The sequence below is a fragment of the Sceloporus occidentalis genome, unplaced genomic scaffold (genome assembly GCF_023333645.1).
Source record: "Sceloporus occidentalis isolate IW3139 unplaced genomic scaffold, rSceOcc1.0.p SCAF_1, whole genome shotgun sequence".
Classification (NCBI taxonomy): domain Eukaryota; kingdom Metazoa; phylum Chordata; class Lepidosauria; order Squamata; family Phrynosomatidae; genus Sceloporus; species Sceloporus occidentalis.
This window is the reverse complement of record NW_028316981.1, coordinates 5,171,510-5,193,624: the sequence shown is the minus strand read 5'-3', so window position 1 is coordinate 5,193,624 and position 22,115 is coordinate 5,171,510. Positions and strand designations below refer to the sequence as shown.

General features: G+C 43.7%; 1 protein-coding gene across 1 annotated transcript in view; it reads right to left on the bottom strand.

The window, feature by feature from the left end:
- Positions 1–4,119: 4,119 nt before the first annotated feature.
- The window catches only part of LOC149320459 (major histocompatibility complex class I-related protein 1-like), a 34,764-nt gene continuing 16,768 nt past the window's right edge, over positions 4,120–22,115 (bottom strand). Inside the window, exons 5-9 of the mRNA XM_089499780.1 lie at positions 21,991–22,071; positions 19,792–19,860; positions 19,126–19,161; positions 8,067–8,863; positions 4,120–7,571 (exon numbers count right to left, since the gene is read on the bottom strand). Coding sequence (XP_089355906.1) covers positions 8,808–8,863; positions 19,126–19,161; positions 19,792–19,860; positions 21,991–22,071 — 242 coding nt within the window. The 3' untranslated portion in view covers positions 4,120–7,571; positions 8,067–8,807. The remainder of the gene's footprint in view (positions 7,572–8,066; positions 8,864–19,125; positions 19,162–19,791; positions 19,861–21,990; positions 22,072–22,115) is intronic.

Below are 22,115 nucleotides of genomic sequence, written 5' to 3'. Positions count from 1 at the left end.
TGTATATACTCATCTATAATTCAAAAAAATTTAAATCCAAAAATGGGCTCCAAAATCCTACGTAGATGTATATACAGGTCAATAGGGCAATACTTTCCCATGAACCTTGGGAAAGCTGTAGAGAAGGGAAGGAGGAAAGAGAGCAGAGAAATCTGAGGTCTGTGCCCTCCCTTTTGCAAGGCATCAGCCTTGGGGAAAGTTGTGGGGAAGGGGGGGAAACTGGAGGTTTGTGTCCACAATTTGCATGTCCACACTGTGACCTTGGGAGAGATCAAGAGGGAGAAGGAGAGAGCAAAGTGGTGTTTTTCCCCCTTCATTTAGAGCCTTTGTTACATGCCCCTGGGTTTGACCCTCGACTCATCCACAGGTCATTTCAAAATCCTTGATTTTGCCCCCAAAAACTGCCCTCAACTAATACATGAGGTCGACTTATACACAAGTATATATGATAAGTAGCAAACCCACTTAACTTTTATTTTAGCACAATCTAGGTCTCCCACACATTCTTGGGCCAGTGTGCCTTCTCATATGTATAACTTCTTAATGTTCCAAAGGTCAGAGTGACTACTGAAAAATGTGCCTGATGCTAGATATTGAATATGAATATCCAGAATGAGGGGTGTAGGGTATGCTAACATCTGGGTCCCGTATTGGAAGAAAAGTGGGATATAAGTTATTATTACAGTCAGTCCACCTTATCCAATGATTTTTTAACCATGGATTCAAGCATGGACTGAGATAAAGGGAAGGGCTATGGCATTTTGAGTGGATTATAACCGATTATAGGACAACTGCCTTAATGTCCAGTGCTGATGATGTCAAAAAACCTTCCAGCTAGATAGAGGGCAAGGAGGAAAAGCAGGGCTGCATAGCTGTAAAGACTTTGTAAAAAGGTGCTTCTTGATCAGAGGCTTTGTTAAGTGAGGTATGCCAATAATAATAACAACAATAACACTACTGATTGAAGTAGTTAATGATGCAACTACGATGGAGACAATAAAATAATAAGTGGAATATTATGAAATTGCTTAAAGCATATTACCATATTAAAGAAAATGGAAAATATGTCAATCCCAATAAACAATGCCAAGATAGTCACAAGCTAGGATACCTCTGAACAGTCTTCCTTAGGGGGCTCAAGTACATAGGAGTCTTGGTGGTCCTGATTCTTGTTGCCTGATCACATCGGGAGGCTCACCATCACCAGCTCTGCTAGCCTTGGGGAAGAGTTGTCCTCCTCCCTGCGTTCCAGGGTCCATGGTCTTGCCTTCCATATCTATCACAGAATTTCTGACAGACTGTGCTGCCAACCATGTGGGGCTGAGGGGTGTGAGGATCTCATCCAGTGTATCCTCGCCACCCAAACTGGAATAAAATCATCTGCCTAAAATGCCTTATGCTTAATCTCAGCCATTTCTCTGTTCTTTTGCTTGTGATTGAGGTACAGCTAGGGTTGCCATCCCGGGGGACCTCAAAACTGGGAAAAAATGTAGGACAAGGCTTAAAATGTAGGACATTTTTTTTAAAATTTCCTGGCCAGGAAATTAACCAAAAAAAAGGTCCTACATTGTTAAACCTTCTCCAAGGCCTCGCTGGGCCTGGGAGACAGCCTCTCCCAAGCCCCTCGAGGACTCTAGGGCCCCGCTGGGGCCTGGGAGACTCTGTAGGCAAGAGGTGCACCATGTTAAGAACTGCATTAAGCAAACTTAGGCTGCTGCACACTGCTTTCACTCTCATCACTCCATCCTATGGAATCCTGGGATTTGTAGTTTGTTGTGGTGCCAGGGCTGGGCTTTGAAATCTCAGACATAAGGGGCCCTGGTGGCGCAGTGGTTAAATGCCTGTACTGCAGCCATTCACTCAAGACCACAAGGTTGCGAGTTCAAGACCAGCAAAAGGGCCCAAGCTTGACTCAGGCTTGCATCCTTCCGAGGTCGCTAAAATGAGTACCCAGACTGTTGGGGGCTAATTAGCTTACTTGCAAATTAGCTTACTTGCTGTTCACCGCTATGATCTCTGGAATAGCGGTATATAAATAAAATAAATTAAATTAAATTAAATAAGAGAGGCAAAAGGCTTGGGCTGCATCTACACTGGAGAAATCATCTGGTTTGAGACCTCTTTAATTGCCTCGGCTGAATGCTATGGAATTCTGGGAATGGTGGTCTGTTCCAGCACCACAGCAGAATGGCAGTTAAACCCCTGGAAAGCTATCTGACCAAGGTGACCAATGCCCTCACCCCAAAATGTAGGGCACCCAAGCAAAAAAATGTAGGACATGGCCAAAAATAAAAGCTAAAAACACCCATGTAATTATAAATCCATGCTTCTAAGCCATGATCCAAATGGAGGACATGTCCTGGAAAAGGAGGAGGATGCCTGGTCACCTTGTCTCTGGTCTAAAATACACTGTAGAAATAAAACAATGCTGGGCTGAAATGCCCAGAGTTCCTCACCAAAGCTGCATCCACACTGAGGAAATAATCCAGTTTGAGAGTGACTTAACTGTCCTGGGTTAGTGCTGGGGAATGCTGGGAATTGTAGTACACTGTGGCCCCAGAGCTATCTCTGACAGGGAGTCCCATAACTCTCCAAACTTAGTTGAACTGCAGTGCCCAGAATTCCTCCCCAGGTGCATCCACACTGAGGAAATGGTCCAGTTTGAGACTGCTCAGTGCTGGGGAATCCTGGGAATTGTAGTCTATTGTGGCACCAGAGCTCTCTGACAGAGAAGACCAAATGCCTCAGACACCAGAATTCCAGAGCATTGAGCTTTGGCAGTTAAAGGGGTCTCAAAGTGCAGGGGGGGGGGGGGAGAGAAAAGCCTGGGAGTGTGAATGAGCTTGGCTGTGGGGCTGCTCCGAGAGGAGGCGGAGGGAGGGAGGGAGCCAAGGGAAGTGCCAGGACCATCCGGAGCAGCCCCCTCTCTTCCACCGCTCTGCCCTCAGGCAACGCCTCCTCTGTGGACCATTCAGCCTCCTTTTGTCAAAAGAGCTCTGGTGCCACAAGAAACTACACTTCCCAGAATCCTATAGCACTGAGCCATGGATGTTTAAGGGGGGAGCCTTTTGCTACCCCAAAGCCCTTCCTATTTACAAGCAGGACAAAAGCTCTTCCTTTACCAAGCCATTGAAAACCAACCCAAGCGGAGGGCTGATTGCTTCTTTCCCATTGGTCAGCTTCGGGATCAATTTGCATATTACAATTAAAGGTGTTTAGGGCCTCAAAAATGATACTGTGATAAAGAATTACAAGAATACTGACGCGCTTTACATTTAAAAGATGAGGCAATTAAACTCCCAGTGAAACATGAACGATTTATGGCCTTTTTTTCTTTTCTCACTGTAACCTGGAAAGTAAGGCTTCCTGAGGGTATATATACCAAGTGGGCTCACTCAGTATATAATAGCTCTGAGTGGCAGATGTTTTAAAGAGCTGCTCTCTAGGCTACGCCAGTGCGCCAGGTGGGGAGAGTGGCGCACAGCCATGCGCGGAGGAGCGGACCCCGAACCGGGAACAAGGCGTGGGGGGCACCCAAACCGGGCCGTGACCATGAGGGGCCCCCCAAAAGCGTGATTGTCACTGGGGCCGCCGGGTTATGGCATCCCTAGGTATAGCAGAAGGGGCCCCTGCCTCAAGCAGCTTTCAGAGTAGTAAAGGAAGAGAGATTTGCAGATGGATCTGATGGTCCTCAATTTGGATAGGAAACCCACAAGTAAATGAAGCACATGCAGCCTATCTGTGCTTCCTACAGTTAGAATTGGTATGAATTTCACCCTCCCGAAGCACTTGTTGTATGCCTTCTAATAATTTCTGACTTTCTGCGACCATAAGGCGAACCTATCATGGGGTTTTCTTGGCAAGATACTTACAGAAGGTTTGCCTTTGTCTTCCTGAGGCTGAGAAAGCGTGACTTGTCCAAGTGGGTTTCCATGGCAAACTGGGGATTCGAACACTGCTCTCCAGTTGTATTCCAATGCTCAAACCACTACATCATGCTGGCTCTTGGGTTCCAACCACTAGGCAAGGCAAATTACTTATACACCTTTGTCACTAAATTGCCAACTTCACTTCTTTAAAGCAGACTTTTTGTAGAAAAAAAATGAAAAGTACAAAATATGAAACTGCTAACTTTTATTTTGAACTGAGAGAATAAGTAATATAAGAATCATTTTTGGAATACAAAAGTGAAAAGTTTTACTGAAATCACAATACACTACATTCACAGCAGTATTTTGAGCAATAAAAGTTTATAATTAACTGTATACCATAGTGAGCGCACACACATGCAAAGAGAATTATTTGCATTTTTATAAGAATAAAAAATAAACTTGCCAAAGAAGAATAATAGAATCTTAGGGCTGAAACATACCCCCAAGGGTCATTCAGTCCATCCCCTTTTGCCATGCAGGAACTCTCAATCAAAGTGCCTCCGACTGATGGCCATCCAGCCTCCGTTTAAGGACCTCCAAGGAAGGAGACTACACTATGCTCCAAGGGAGTGTCTTTCATTGTCAAACGGCTCTTACTCTCAGGCAGTTCCTCTGAATGTTTAGGAACCAGAAAATCTATTTTTTCTGTAGTTTAAATTAGTGTTTCACTAAACTGCACCTCTCTGAGGTCTGTGCCCTAGGCTGCTGTCTAGTTAGCCTAATGGTAACACTATGCCTGAGCACATCAGACATTATTAAATTAGTTCTGCAGCAATATATTTTAAAATAATTTCTGACTAGCTACCTTGACAATATCCAAAATGGAGTTTCTCTCACTTTTAGTTTAAGTTTATTGAAATTTTTATACTTGTAATGTTTTTATGATATGTATTTTACACATGATTGCCAGTATGGAGCTTTTTGGTTGTAATCCCGCTTTGATCCGTTGGGAGAAGCAGGAAAATACAAATAAACATATTGTTGTTGTTGTTGTTGTTGTTATATTATTATGTTCTATTGAATCATTTCCTGTATTGTTATGTATTTTATATGTACAGTATTATCCAACTAGAGAGGCCCCTCCCCACCACCTTTCCCTTCTCCTTTTGTGTCGTGTCTTTTTAGATTGTAAGCCTGAGGGCAGGGAACCGTCCAATTAAAAAGATTGTATGTACAGCGCTGTGTAAATTTACAGCGCTTTATAAAGAAAGCCAACCGGAGCTCCATCTGTGAACTGTTATCCCACAAATCTCATATTGTCCCATAAATATCTAGCATATACACTGGTGCCTCGGGATACGAAATGATCGGGTTACGAAATTTCCGGGATACGAAAAAGTTGGATTGGCAAAAACTGTTTCGGGTTACGAAATATTTTTCGGGTTACGAAATTCATTTCGGCGCGAAATTCAAATGCTGCAAAGTGCAGCTATAGGCTTTCCAGTGTTTTCGGGTTACGAAAATTTCGGGTTACGAAAGGAATGGCGGAACGAATTAATTTCGTAACCCGAGGCACCAGTGTATTTGTCTTGTTTACTATAGAATTAATGCAAGCAAAAAGGTGTTAAGAAACAAGGTCCCAATCATCCTAATATGCTCATCTAAGGTCTTGCTTTTTGTCTCCCTCCTACCCCACGTTCAGCCTGAAAATAAGTGTCTGGATACTCCTTATTTGGATTTTATTTTGTCCCCTGCCATTTGGAGAATTGATGCAGTCTGCCTTGAGTCCTGGGAGTGTAAAATTGGTCTGCCATTATACTTATCCATCTCTGGCATAGGGCATTGCCATGTCTTGTTATTATATTTATTTTATATTATTACTTTTATTTAAACATTTATATCCTGAATTATGTTGAAAAATATCAGGTGATATATAGTGAAACCAGCATATCCAATTTGAAACAATTTTTTACACATATTAAAAGCATACCAAACCAGGAAGAACAGCTTAGAATGGTTTTAAACACTGCACATACTACAAAAGCCATGTTTTACTTGGTGCCAGAATGATACCAGACCTCCAAAAGAAGGCTGTTTTACAATGTGTGTGTGTAAGAGAGAGAGAGAGAGCAAAGATTGCCCTCTTTCAATATATTGCCCCATATTAGAGAACAGACAGGGGGATCCCGTAAGCCATTACTGCTCCCCACCCCACAAGACAGCAATGGTCTGAAGGCTTATAATCAGTAATCTTCTGGCAGGAAATTTTTCAGTGAATATGAAAGGAAGGAGAGAAAGAAGCCAAGGAACATAAGACTTGGGAGAGAACACCCCTAAAAGACATAACCTGATTTCTACCTAAACATGAGGAGGAACGTCCTGACGGTAAGGGCTGTTTGACAGTGGAACACACTCCCTCAGAGAATGATGTAGTCTCCTTCTTTGGAGGTTTTTAAACAGAGGCTGGATGGCAAACTCTTGGTGTGTGTGTGCTTTGATTGTGATTTCTTGCATGGCAGGGGGGTTGAACTCTATGGCCCTTGTGATCTCTTCCAGCTCTATGATGGCTCAGTGTCATCAGAGGCTAGCCTGAAGATAGAGGCTCCTCCCTCTATAATTGTCATCTTTGGCCGGTGAGGGAGACAACAGGCTGGTCCAGTGTCATCAGAGGCTAGCCTGAATATAGAGCGCCCTCCCTCCATAACTGTCATCTTTCGGCCGGTGAGGAAGAGAACAGTTTGTGTCCACAATTTGCATGTCCACACTGTGACCTTGGGAGAGATCGAGAGGGAGAAGGAGAGAGCAAAGTGGTGTTTTTCCCCCTTCATTTAGAGCCTTGGTTACATGCCCCTGGGTTTGACCCTCGACTTTTTTTTTAAAGAAAAATGGAGGATCTTCAATGTCCTACATTTTGGGCCAAATTTTATCCTACAACTGTCCTGTATTTTGGTCTAAATTTTGTCCTACATTTTGTCCCAGTTTTTAGTAGAGAATTATGGCAACCCTAGGCACAAGGAACATTCTAGGTAGATGGGAGTCTGTGAACCAGAGTTTGGCTTCCTTTTAATTTCATGGCATCTCAAGATAGACTTCTAACTCCTGAACACCTCAAAGAAGTACATCATTAGCATGTTTTACAAGGCTAACAAGCATTTATGTCTTTTTTCTGAATACAACTTTACCAATTCACATATACTGCCTTTAGCTCAGGGGTAGGCAACCTGCAGCCCACGGGCCAGATGCAACCCAGCGAGGGCTTGGGACCAGCCCCAGCCCAGTCCTGCCACCGATTGCCGCCAGGGCCTTTGGCCTCTCGCGCGCAGGGGCAATTGTTTATAGAAGCCTCAGAAACATGCATTTATATTAACATTTTTTAAAAAAATCAGCAAATTTTTCACGTGTCCTCCACTTTTAAAAAAAAGTGTCCACCATTTGAAAATTTTGTTTAATTTAATATTTATTTAATTTTTTAAAAAATTATTTAATTATTTATTTTTTGGCTTCGGCCCCCCCCAGTTGTCTGAGGGACAGCAACCCGGCCCCCGGCTCAAAAAGGTTGCCTATCCCTGCTTTAGCTGATATCAGGACATGTAGGGTGGAGCTGGTAGACATATACAGCATTTGTTGTCTGAAGCTGCTAGCATACAGAATTCCAAACCCCTGGATTTCTCTTTCTGGTCTATATTTAGGCCAATAATTCTAAAGAAACAGAAACAGAAGATTGTAAAGTTAAGCAAACATCCTGGAACAATCAAGGGAAGATCATTAGAATCACACATCAGGAGGGAACTCAAAAACCATCTTGTTCAACTCTTCAAAGAGGTCTTCATCATCAAATCAAGCAACACACAATATATGCTACATGTAAGAAGATGTTTTAAGCAAGTGAACAAAGCAGGTAGAAAATCTTTCTTCAAGTAGGTAGACAATCCATAAGACTGGTGTAGAAGAGAAGTCAATTCCACTCCAACTTTAGAAGTAAAAGAGGAAATGGATTCTCCATTTTCTAACCTGACTAAATAAGTTTAGTCTAAACTCAGTTAAAGAATACTCCAGAATATTTTAGTCCTGGAACTGTAGCAGAGATTTGGGTGACAGAAAAACAGAAGCCCTTTAGCATGTGAAAACATTTCTTACAGTTTGCCATAAGGTTCCCAGCTGAAATGGACATCTAACACACACATATACACTTACCCTTGGTAGAGTTCTGGCTGCTTTCTGCAAAAGGAGAACAAAGAGGAACTCAATCTTCATGTGTGTACTGTGGGAAGAGATTTCTTGTCCTCACACCCCCTTTCCTCTCTTTCCCCCAACCGGTATATATCCCTTCCCTTCTCATTACTTTCTTTGTGGATGCACACTTTAGGCATAGGCCAATGCAAAAGAAGAACAGTAACAGTCTGCCCTGTATTTGGTAGCACAAAAGAAAGTAAAGAGACTTTAGAACGATCATTCTAAATATATCATGGACAGTGTCTGAATGGCTGAGAAAGATCTTCATTTTTAGCTGAGTAGATTTTATCTTAAAACCACAACCAACATTCAGCATCAATACAGACCAGCAGAAGTAAATATTCAAAAGGTTATTGCACAACAAACACCAGCATCCTTTGACCCAAATTAGTTTAGTGGCTCCTACATTTCCAGCTTGGAGTGAAAGCTATGCCTTTGTTATCATCTGCAGTCTTTTTTACTGGATCCAACAGCCAACCACTAAAGATCCCCTCAATCTGAGTATACTCTGAGCTGAGTTGAATCTTCCAATTAATAATGTAGAAACACAAGTAAGAAGCAAAACCTTGCTGTTCCCTGCCATCATGTTCTTCCTCCCACTGGTAAAATTGCTGTGATGACACAAAATGTTTGCAAATACTTTGACTAGTCAAAAAGGTGATCAATAACTTGAGAGAGAGGAACAATTCTTGCTCTTTGGAATTACATCATGTAACACTTGCCTGAGCTAGAATATCCATCATCTTCTGGGTGGAGAGCTGGAAAGGGGAGAAATGGGACCTAGTTAGTATCTCTGGATTTCCTTTTTACTCTGTTTTCTGATCTGCTGTATTAAAAACACAACCCACAGAAATATACAAATACAGGAATTGCTAGGTCTATTGAAACCTAAACAAATACAGCTTGTATAGTGCTTTTAAACTGTATGCTTGATGAAAAGAAATTCCACAGGGACATCAAGAGGTCTGAACTGAAAGAATTACTTCAAAAGCAGAATTACTTCTGAAACCATACTGAAAAAAACATAGTTTTCAGCTGTAGCAACCATGAGACAGTTGAGAGTCATCCACATCTAAGGGGTACCCAATTTCAATTTATTTGACGTATATCCTGCCTTTTTCCTGAATTTGGACTCATAAATAGTTAAAGAAATCTGTAATTTAATAGTTTGATAAATCATTAAAACAATCACAAAAAATAATTTTAGACATGAATTTTGAAAAACTAAGAACATAAAATACATACTGCATATTAAGAACAGCTTTCATAGAATCATAGAATCATAGAGTTGGAAGAGACCACAAGGACCATCCAGTCCAACCCCCTGCCATGCAGGAAATCTCAATCTAAGCATTCCCAACAGATGGCTATCCAGCCTCTGCTTAAAGACCTCCAAAGAAGGAGATTCCACTACACTCAGAGGGAGTTTGTTCCACTGTCGAACAGCCCTTACTTTCAGTTCCTCCTAATGTTGAGGTGGAATCTCTTTTCCTGCAGCTTGCATCTGTTGCTTCGGGTCTTTTTCTCTGGAGCATCAGAAAACAAGCTTGCTCCCTCTTCAATATGACATCCTTTCAAATATTTAAACAGGGCTATCATATCATCTCTTAACCTTTTTTCCAGGCTAAACATACCCACCTCCCTAAGGCATTCCTAATAGGGCATGGTTTCCAGACCATTCACCATTTTAGTCACCCTCCTTTGGACACACTCCAGTTTCTCAATGTCCTTTCTGAATTGTGGTGCCCAGAATTGGACACAATATTCCAGGTGGGGCCTAACCAGAGCAGAATATAGTGTCATTATTACTTCCTTTGATCTAGACACTATACTTTTATTGATGAAGATTAAAATTCTGGTACGTATCACCCCAGTGATGCCTAAAATCCTATTCCATGCTAACCTATGCTTTTCCTGAGCCTTGTATGTGTGTGTGTATGCTAGTGAATCGTATGTGTTTTTCCCCCTTATAAATAAATTGGTTATTAATTCTAGAAGTCTGTCTCAGCTCCATTTATTGGTCAAATCCCCTGGTCTGCTCCGTATACATATCGGGAGACGATTCTGCAAGGGCCGTCGTAGCAGGCCCTCCTCTTGCAATATTTGAGCTAATAACAATAACAATAAAATTCCCCTAAAAGGACCCTTGGCTACAATTTGGTGGAGAAAGCTTGGGCATAGAACTCTCCCCCGAAATCTGGACTTTCCAAACTGATCACTTGGGCTGTCTAGATCTCGGAACGTAGAGAGAACAGGGATTCCAAAAAGGCCGCTGCAGACAGGAATAAATAGGGAGGTGTGTGTGTGTGTTCTTGTGTGCTTGGCCATAAGGGCAAAGGGCTATCTTGGGTTGGCTGATCCCGTTTCATTTCTTTGGTTAGGTGTCCTGCTCATTGGCTCCGGTACGCCGTCCAGTGGTGGGCCCTAATCACCCTTGGGCGTGATTGTCGGAGTAGGCAGCCCGACGCCCTATTTTTATTTTCGCTATCGTGGGTGGGAAAGCAGAGGAGAGGTCCTCCCCATTCCCCGATCTTCAAAATCCCCGTACATTTTAGGTTCACCCCAACAGTTTAAATCCCCCTTGGACGGGTGAGGTAGGCAAAGGAGGGAGACGTCCTGGTCCGGAAGCCTAAAGCCCGGGGTCAAGGGAGGGAAAGGCAGCTCCAAGGAGTGCCATTTGTGGGAGCCTCAGGGAGGTCCCAGGGAAGGAAAACTCAGGCAGGAGTCTAGCTGGGGGCCAAAGTTTGGGTTGTTAGCCAGGCCACGCCGGAGTGGAGCTACAGCGTCCGAACTCCCCAGTGAAAGTGAGGCAGGGCCAAACTGACTTCTGACCGGGTCTAAACGGAGGACAACCCTTAAGTAGCTCGCTGCAGCAGCGCCGGGCCCTCGCGTGAATTGGGCGGCGTCCCTGACCCAGAGTTACATTTAGGAGTTCTGTGGAGTCCTCAGGGAGGATCCCAGGACAGCAGCTCACTGTAGGACAGAGAGTTGCACCAGGTTTAGGTGGGAAAAGAGGCCCCGGTTCCATAACCTCTCCCCAGCCTAGGATTTAACATGGCCACACACTCAGAAAAGTTGGTCAGGACAGAGCAGCCTCAGGACCGGTTACAAAAATGGATTCTTGGGAAGGGACCTAATCCCTGGAAGGCGGAGGGCTTTCTAACCGAGGATCCCTTTGCGACACTGCTGAGGATATACAACACACACACCAAAAAGACAGGGTTCAAAAGAGTGTCCAAGGCAGAAAAGGACAGGTGGGCATCATGGGGGATCTGGACCCTAGCCCACGAAGCCACAAGGGAATATAAAAAATTGGCAGCAAGGGAGGAGACCAGACAAAAATTGCTGGATGAAGCGGTCGCCCGAACCCAGGAAAAGGTGGCCGAGAATGCCCTACACATTAGGGCAAGGGAGGAAGCAGCTCGACAGTTAGATACGGCCCTGCTTGAAATTGAGCTGCTGAAACAGTACAATAAGGATTTGGAAGAAAAGCTCAAGCAGGCAAAATTGGCGGCCGATTACGTATTGGCCCGCTACTCAAAGGGAGACCCAAAAGCTGACCACACAAAGTGCAAGCAGTGCATCCAGGAGCTTGAGGCTGCCCTAGATCTCAGGCACTCGGTGGTGGCCACAGTGAGCCCCCAGTATTTAAGGACCATAGACTGGGATGAGGAGACCCCACTCCCCACCAAAACCAAAACACTGCCACACTATAATTCCCAGTGGGAAGGAAGTGAGCAGGAACACATAATAACTTCAAGTTCTCCAAAAAAAGTCACCTCAGACACAGCAGCACCAATAAACCCTGTAAAAACCAGAAGGATGGTAGAAACCAGAGAGATAGAGGACGACAGGGTGGTAACTAAAACAGTGGTCGAAACTGTCTCATGGTCCCTAACAGAAGTAAAAATTATAGCGGACCACCTAGGAAGGCTTGATGCCCACACTGGGGTTCAATGGATGACTAGTGTGTACATATGCTATCCCAAAGCCAAAGGACAGGACCTGACCCAGGTTGCCAGCATGTGTTTAGATCCAGCATACATGGGAGCTTTTCAAGCTGCTGCCATAAATGTTGATCTAAGCAGCATAGGTGTAAGTGAATGGATGTCCAAGGTTGCAGGCATCCTATGGCCAGGAACAATTCTGCGCACCAAATACCAACTCGAAAGACAAGCCCCAGATGAAGCCCCTGACACCTATGTAGCAAGGAAGATGATGTTAGGAATTCTCTCAGGGGAAATTGGCCTCAATGCAGAGGGTCAGCCCATCCTCGATAACCGCAACTTTATAGCTGAAGTGTATGAGGGTTTACATGTATCCGCCAAAACCTATCTGGGACTAGTGGTACAAAAATTACACACTTCCACGTGGGCCCAATTCATGGAAAATATCTGTGCAGTCTCAGAGATGTTCTGGAGCACAAAGGCAGAAAGGGACTTGAATTCAGGATCTGGCAGACCCCCCAGGGCAGGAAGGAAAAGGGGAGGAAGAGATGGAGACCCAGTTCATACAGTCACCTATCACAAAACAGGTCCCCACTTCCAGCCAGTGCAGAAAGAAACCAGGAGGTTTGGGATAAACAACCCCAGGAACCAGCCCAAAAGAACAGAACCCCTCAGACAATCACTTCGGGAAATGCGAAACAACATCTGGAGACAGCTCAGAGAGTTGGGGTTTAGCAAACAAGAGTTAGATCATAGGCCCAATGCAGAATTGATGGATCTCTTAGACAAATCCATAAGCAGGCAGTACAAAGGAAAAGCCTTTCCAAGTTTCCAAAATTCCATGAACTCCCCCAGTAGTATGGAGAGAAAAATTACAGAATTGATAGCCCAAGTCAACCTCCTCAAGGAGGAAAGTTCCACTTTGGCAGCCAGGTTCCAAGAACAGAAAGGTCCCCCTTTCTCCTGGGAAAAATACCCCAAGACTTGGAAACCTTTCCAGCCAGGCATGCCAGGAAAAGGGAACCCTAGAGGTCATTCATCCCATCCCCGCGGTCCAAATTGGAATGGCACTGGGAGATGTGTTCCCCCAAAGAGACACAAGCCCAGCTCCTTGGAAGAATCGGCAGGAATGGGTGACACTGTTTCAGCCCAGTTCCTTGACCGAGAGGTGAGCCACACTGTCTCAGCCTCAGTTCCCCTGTCCTCCATCACATGGCAAGGAAGACAGGCCCCAGAAAATAGCTTTCGAAAGGGAATCTTAGAGACTGCCCTTTGAGGAAGCATAGAACTCTGCAGGCACGCCAGGCATGTACAGAGAACTTTGGTCAATGTTGAGATTTTAGAAAACAGGCAGTTTTCTTCTCTTCTATAGTTTGCCTAATGCCACAGCCTCATGGAAAATTTGGCTGCTAGAAGCCAAGAAAACCAAATCATGGGCAAAGGAAGTTGCAAAGCCCATCATCCTGGTTAGCTTAGAACTCAAATTCAGTTAATGGCAAATTGCCTTTGTTTCCCATTTTGTGATTTATACCACTCTAGTGTGAGTGGAGAGCTTGTCAACAAGGGAAAGGTGGTTTATCTGTGTAAAATTTGCAACACCATGTATGAGAAGGCTTGGAGGGAAAGACTTCCCTCCCCCTCTTCTTTTCCTGTTTTGCAAATTAGAGACTGAGAAATGCTTCATTGTTTTCTGTTTGCTGACACTCTGCATGTGCTCAGATGCCATGCAGAACAGAAGCAACCCCCTGTTCCATGGAACTAGTTTGGATTTTGAAATCCATTGCAAATATGGTTTCAAGCCCATTCCCCATTGTGTTTGTTCTTTAGAGGTCTCTTTTTGAGCTTCTTGGTATAGTTTTGTATAGTTAGGATTGTCATTCTGTGTGTTTTAAGTTTTTGAAATATTATTTTTGTGATTGATGTTCTGATTCTACTTCTGGCAAGAACACACAATCTGTCTCTTCTTTAGTGAAGGTTTATGCTGTTAGGATTTTGTCTTTTGGATAAAGGCAAGTAGTCTATGTTATTGTGCCCCTCCAGTTCTTAGGAACACATGGTTTGGACCCAGAGTGTGTCTCTGCTGCCATGTGCTTGGGGCTGCATAGGTTTTAAGCTGTGGTTTCCTGTTTCAGTTTTTTCTGCTCTCCTCACATGCTCAGAGGCCTCCTGCTGCCCAACACCCCCATCTTCTCTTTTGTTATTCTTGCATTGTTCGAGAGATCTACTCTTTTGTCTTGTCTTCAGTAATCAGTACTGTGTGTAAAGTTTTGTAGACCTTCTGCTCAGCCAAAAGTTTTTCTTTTGCTCGTGTAAGCCCGATGTGGTCATCTTCCATGAGTCTTGTCCTACATCCTCCTTCCCGAGAGTAGGACTCAACAGAGTTACACTGTCTCAGCCCCAAACCAAAGTTTTGGTCTTTTCCTCAGGTGTTTTTAGCTGATTTTGGTGTGCCTTTCTTCAGCTCCCCCTCTTCTAGTGAGTACAACAGGCTTTCAGACTGTAATTTGGATGTTACTTTGGTAGACTATAGATCTCTTCTGTAATTATGGAGAATGTAAATTTCTAGTTTTTTCTCTTGACCCAAATGCGGGCTACTTTTGTTGTTTTGGTTGTGATAAGAAAACAGCATCTTGTGAAATAAATCTGGTACTTAGGTACTTGGGAAACTAGACTTTCCATAGTCAGGCTGCTCGATCAGGAAAAGGGAGCCCCATTTGTCTCCCTTGCCTTAATTTGCATAGGCTTGGCTGGCACAGCAGGGTCAGACATTGTAAAGTTGTTTGTTTGTTTGTTTGTTTGCTTGACTGCCTGGGATTCAGGAGTTTGAAGGCAACTTCCTCTTGGTCTAAAGTCTGTAGGCTAGGCATTAATTCATGATCCCAAGAGTCGTTGTTTTTCTGTTAAGTAGTTATAAAGAGCCTCAGGTCAGCATAGTCTATCTGGGAAAAATATCTTGACTGCTGACTCTCAACCAAAATGCAATCCTTCTGTCTGCTTGGTGCCTCCATACATTGATTGGTATTTGTGCTTGTTTAATTGTTTGTTTGAGATTTGGGAGTGTGAAGGAACTCCCTCCACTCTGTCTATTTTCAGAGCCTTGAAATTCATAGATGAGCCTCACTGGCAGAGCAGTCTACCTTTTTTGTCCTCCACAATGTATGTAGGACAGCACATCCACTGTTTAAATTGAGGTGTGTTCATACCAGTTTGTCTCACAAACGCCCCCGTCAGTCACAAGCTGTTGTTGCTTCTGCTTTTCTCTTTTCATGCTCAGAGACTATGCACTCTAAGCATGCTCAGGAATCCTCTTCTTTTCTCCTAGGAATTGGGAAGGATAGATTTCCTCATAGTTACTCTGTTCTTTGTTCTTTGCTGTGAGTGTTGCCAATGATGCCACACAGCGCCTCCTAAAGGTTTTGCTTTGCTCTCTGCACATGATCAGAGACTAGGAGCATGCTGCAAATATACCCAGTTTTGTTCTGCCTATGCTTGGAGAACTGAGTGATTTCTTCCACAAGGCGGTGACGTATTTTTATGTGTGTTGTTTTGTTTTCATTTTGTTCTGCAACTTTGAGACTGAGTGGAAGTCACACTCTCTCAGCCCAAAAATTAGCTGTGCCTTCTCATTTTTGTTATTGTTTTTGTTTTATGTTTGCTGTCAGCCCCACACATTCCAATGCAATACCTTTGTTTTGGATTCCACATTTTTGGCTAGCAGAGTTTTGGTCTTTTGATTGGTCTTTTAATGCCGCTTCCCATACAATGTTTTGGTAACAGCAGGCCTAGTGGTCAAATCGCCTGACTGTGTGACTTTTCATTTTGAGTTATTTTCCAGTCAAAGTACTTTCCAATGATACAGTTGTTGTTGTTTTTGCTTTTCTTTTGCCTTTTTCATTTTTGCTGGTCAGCAAGCCCAATGGTTAGAGGTTTTTGCCAAAGTTAAAACTTCCTCCAGGGCTGCTCCAGCTTATTTTCACTGTTTAAAAGAAATGTTTCTAAAATGCACCCATGGCTGGACTACTCTGTTCAAATGGTGCAATTATACCCAGGCACTGGGATCCAAAAATGAATAATTTGGCTATTTTGGATGTAGTTTTTGCTAAAAGTTGGACTAAATTTACACATCTTCACAGCAGCCTTGGTCAAGCCAGAAATTGACCACAACCAAACAATGCAGTGCCCTCAGTGCATTGCCTTACAAATCCCTTGGTTTTCTTTTATTAATGTTGTGTGTTTCTATACTCTGCATGTGTATGCCAGTCCTATCCTTGGCCTCTATTTACTATCTGTCTGCCTATTTAAGTGCCGGACAGTGGCCTCACTGAACTTCTCTGCCACTGCTTTAAATATTGACCTCTCCTGCACTCGTTACCTATCTTGGCTCCAGCGGGGAGCCAGGGAAAAATTCCTATCTTTTTCAGTAATTCCCATGGCACATAGACATAATTTGGAGGTCCTACAAAACTCCTATAGCAAAGCCAGCCTGGTCTCTGCGGGAGACCGGGGGGGGGGGGAGAGAAGAAACTGTCCTCTTCATCCTCCAAGGCAGATAAAAAAAAATCTCTCTTTTACACTCCTTCTTTTTAAGCTGACCTGCTCTGTTGGGAGCAGGGGGGGGAGTCTGTCTTCCTTCACCCCCACTGCATGTAAAATTCTATCCTGTCCTTGCTCTGTTCTCCTATATCCTCATGGGGAAGGTAAGCCCCAATATTCTTCCCAAAAGCCAGACCAGACCCCACAGATGTCATCCCATCGATGCCATGATACAGGACTCTCCAAGCTGTTTCCCAGCCTTCCTGATGTTCCCCGCTCCAGGGTTGAGACTATTTTGCCTGCATCCTTCCTGTGATGTCCTCCATCCCCTGCTGCCATGGACATCCTCCAAAGGATCATTCAAGACACAACCGGTGTTCTCACACCTCTGCTCCTGTTCCAGATGGTCCTCCATGGCCCTACCTACATCCAGATGCCTTTCTTATTGCTGTCTGTCCCGATGACAAGCTCCACAGACCTATCGCTGTTAGCTTTCATCACTGTTTTCCAAAAGCTCATTGCCTGCATTCAAGTGTTCCACATGTGGAACTACTCACCACAGGACTTAAACTGCCATCTCATGGACATTAGCCCACTTCACCATGACAAATGCCCACATACAGGATCTATGGCTCATCCTTTCGCCATATGGACATTGGCTGCAAAGAAATTGTTTCTTACAGGACAGCTATACCTTATGCCCGCATTCTCATATCCATACTGAGCCATCTGGCTCCCGCTGGACAAAACCTAACATGGACTCTGTCATCCCATATACAAACCACCAACTGTTTGGACTCATGTCACATTCATTTGCTCTTTTCAGTCATTGGACTCATTTCCACTGGTTGTTGCTTTTTCATACTGCATATTGATTGCTCATTGCTTTTCTCTTGGCCTATTGAAGGCTTTTTCTGTTGCTTATGTTTCATGTGCCCCTTTTTCACCCCCACTTTTGACTTTATATAATCTTTGGTATGTATGGTGTATGATTGGGTTCCAGACAACCAAAACCTACCTGAGCATCATAAGTGTGATACTTCCCTTAATAGGATGCCCTCTCCAATATTCTCACACCAAAATTTCTATGGCAAAGATTAATTCGGAAAATACTCATCCCCACCCACCTGTGAGTCCTCGTAATTTCCGAGGGGGGGGAATGTTACCCATGCTGCTCCATATATATATTGGTATAAATGATAACCCTTAATGACCCCTAGATGAACTCTAATAGCCTGTCCACCATTGCCAGCAAGGCATGAGGACATGTACATACACCCCTGAGGGGCACCCACATCATCATATCTAGAGAGTCGCATAAGAGGATTATCATATGACCAGGAAGAGCAAATGTTTGCCTTGCCTGAGGCTCTTGCCCCCTCCCCAGGTCTGTTGTCCGAGCAGCTTAAGACCACTAAGACAATCAGACAGAGACATCCAGGTGAAAAGCAAGTAATTAAACACCTTTGTTCTCACCATCAAGCACCTTTGCCAGAGGCAAGATTTTGCCTATAAATATCATCAGATTTGCCTGTTCACTGGGCCAGTCTGGATTTCAGGGGGAAGCTCTGTCCCCTTGAACCCTGACCTGGCTCCTGGCTCCTGGCTCCTGATTCCTGGCCAGTCATTCCATGGCTGAGCCTCATGCTATCCTCATCATATTCCATTTGGATTCCTGGAGGGAGTCTACATTCTGGTACGTATCACCCCAGTGATGCCTAAAATCCTATTCCATGCTAACCTATGCTTTTCCTGAGCCTTGTATGTGTGTGTGTATGCTAGTGAATCGTATGTGTTTTTCCCCCTTATAAATAAATTGGTTATTAATTCTAGAAGTCTGTCTCAGCTCCATTTATTGGTCAAATCCCCTGGTCTGCTCCGTATACATATCGGGAGACGATTCTGCAAGGGCCGTCGTAGCAGGCCCTCCTCTTGCAATATTTGAGCTAATAACAATAACAATAAAATTCCCCTAAAAGGACCCTTGGCTACACCCTAATATGCTAGTGTAGCTACTCTGGACTCCAGCTGCTGGATTTTCTCCTCTAGGAGTTAAATAGAGCTAGTCTGCTAGCTCAGCCGCCTAGTGACTCACAGGTGTGACTCACAGAAGCTCCACCCCCTCAGCAACAAGAGCACTCTCCCAAAGGTTTTTAAAAAAAATTCAAACAGTCACCAGTCAAAATGGCTGCCCAGCTCCTTCTCTCCTGCTCCTCTCTGAGGCAGGAACTCCCTCTATTCCAACCAGTTTAAGGCTAAAGGCCCCCTTAGTTAACACAAGAGCAGAGAGTGGGCAACTGAATTTCACTTGGGAGGGAATCCCAAAGCAACGGAGCAGCTATCAGAAAGGCTCTCTCCCATGTCATCACCAGAGGAGCCTGGAAGGGTGATGGGATATCAGTCCCTGAAAATCCCCTCAGCCTGTCCAACAGGAAAAAAGGCCTTCAGATATTTGCGCATATCCCTCACTCCAGTCTATAATGAAACGTCCTGCTTTTGAGATGGATATTTAATCCTTGTCAACTACATCTACTACTTACGCTTTGTGGAACAGTCAGAACCCACGCTGCTGACTCCTATAAACAGATAATACAGAAGAAATCAATACCAGTGTAGAAAGTTATACCAGCCAATTTCTGCTCTAGCTTGCTGTGCCCCTACACATCTTCCTTCCCCACCTCTTTTAAACATGAACATGGACTTCAATATTAATACAATGCAAAGTTACAGAAGTCTGAAAGATTTACTGTTTGTACATTCCTTTACAGAGAGATACAAGTTAGGGATCCTAGAAAAGTCCCTTCATAATATTATAGAGATGGAAGGGGCCCTATAGGCAATCAAATCCAACCCACTGCTCAACACAGGAAATCTAGTCAGACAATCCCCAGCGGGTAGCTGTCCAGCCTGTTTCTGAAAACATCTGGAGCCCAACACCACCGCTCTAGGCAATGGTTTCAATGCCGGACCTCTCTTACTGTCAAGAAATTCTTTCTAATCTTCAATTGAAACCTACCCTCCTGTAACTTAAAACCACTAGATCTGGTCTTCCTTCTGAGAAAACTGAGAAAAAGCCTGCACCCATCTCTCTTGTGATAGCTTTTGAACTATTTAAATTATGCAATCTTTTATCTATTTACTTTAAAAGAATACAAACTAATTTTCAACTTTGTTGAAATGATATTTCACCGAGGGAAGTCACTCACTTGGTATTTTACTGTCGCCTGGGTACTGGCATATCTCTGGCCATTTCTTTAATTTTGTTTGTCGTTTTTCTGCAAAGACAGAAAATTAGAGCTGAAAATTTCCCTCAGAGATCATCCAATACCACCCCATTGAAAGAGACCGAGTTCTCAGACTATTCCAGCAATTGTTGTTTGTTGCTGTGTGCCTTTAAGTCCTTTATGATTTATGGTGACCCTAAGGCGGATCTATCACAGGGTTATCTTGGCAAGTTTTGTTCAGGTGAGTTGTGTCATTCATTGCTTTCCTCTGAGCAGCTGCTTCTGCCTGAAGAAAGTGGGGAAGCTTGCTGGATTGTGGCCTCTTTGGGGGCCCCCTCGAGCCATTCCTTCTTCTTCCCCACCTGTCCCCTCACTGCCCCAGTCCCCTGGATGAGATGTTACTGCAGCACCTCATCCAGAAGACTGGGCAGTGACATATTTTCTCACACACCCTCAGTACTGCTCTCAGTGTGTGAGTGACTTTCTGTCATACACTAATTCTCTCACACACTCAGTAATGTTCGTTTTTCTAGCTCTTTCCCTCATATATGTTTATTCACAGAGTCTCCCACAAAAACTCTCTCTCTTTCTCTCTCTCACCCACACTAACACAGAGTCACCCTTTTCATCTCATTTTTACATACTTGCATATGCACTTGTGTATACTCTCATAAATGCAGGAGAATGAATGTTTCCATGAGACTGTGTGTGAGGCAGGATGTGAAAAATTTACACATGTGCTAAGTACTTTGTTGTTGTTGTTTTGTTCATCTATAGATTTGTAATCTAAGGAGGATTTTAATTTTAATATTTTTTAAAAAAACATGAAAAGTATATGGGAGGTTGGGGTCAGGCAGAAGGGTGATTTCTGAAAGAAATATTTCCCTTTAATTAATTAAATTAATAAAATTAATAAATGGATCAACAAATAAATAAAACATTCTAATAAGTAGTTCCCCTGCTTACACATCAAAAGCCTGCTTTAAAAAAAGGTATTTGCCTTCCGGTGAGAGGAATCTCTCCCTCTCCCTGCATTCACATTGCAGAAATAACCCAGTTTGACACCACTTTTAACTGCTATGCTATGGAATTCTGGGAATTATAAGTTTTGTGAGACACAGAGGCCTGTTACAGACTGCCAAAATAAAGTTGCTTCAGGTCTCTTTGGAGGCATGCTATTTAAATGATGCGTGGGTCCTAAGAGTCCGGAGGTCGCACCAAAGCCACGCTCCATTCCTAAGCACTGGAGTGCAGCTTTGCCGCAGCTTCCGGATTCTTAAGGTGCATGCATCATTTAAACAGCATGCCTCCAAAGAGACCCGAAGCAGCTTTATTTGGGCAGTCTGTAACAGTCCTTAGCCTTCTTTATGGGAAAGCTCTGGTGCCACAACAAACTACAGTTTCCAGAATTCCCTAGCATTGGGAGAAGTAGGCTGCCCGAGCTCACATATTTTTGTCCACTTTCCTCTTCACCATTGCACAACTACAGAAAAACAGCAAGTGAAGAAGGGCCCCTTAAAAAAATCAGAACTAGAATGTAGGAAAGGTGTAAATATTTGAAAAAGTCAATGCTATTTAATTCCAAGTGAGAAAGTCTAAATATTCTGAAGGCACCAGATCCCATCTGTGCTTGGAAGCTAAGCAGGGTCAGGCCAGGTTAGTACTTGTGTGGGGGACTGCCAAGGAATGACAGGTGCTGTAGGCTGTATTTCAGAAGAAGGAACTCGCAAAACTACCTCTGAGGGTTCCTTGCCTAAAAAACTCTGTGAAATTCATGAGGTTACCATAAACTGACAGGTGACTTCAAGGCACATACACACAACCCACAAGGATCTATGTAAAAATTTAGGCAGAGGATGAACCATACTCAACTAGATGGTACTCACAGTTCCTTCACCTTCTAGGCATTTGGATGCTGAGATCTAGATTTCATAGGATCACCACTAATAACACAGCTTCAAAACCCAAAGCATGGGGTGAGTGAGGGACTTGGGGCTGATGCAATGTCATGTGGTTTCTCTGCTCAATGTGTATGTACAAAAGAAACTAGTTTCAAAGCTCAGGCCTAGTGGAGAAGTAACCAATGAGCTCACAATCAAGATGGGGAATGTGTTTGAACACCTTCATCATCAACATTTTCACTGAACAACAGCCAAAGAACTGAATTCAGAGTTTACTTACGTATGAAGAAGACAGACCCAGGAACCAATACGACAGTAGCCAAGATCCCTAAGGTAGCTCCCACAATGAAAATCATGTTGGCTAGAAGGAGACAAAAATGTCACTGCTGGGAGCAGGTCTCCAAA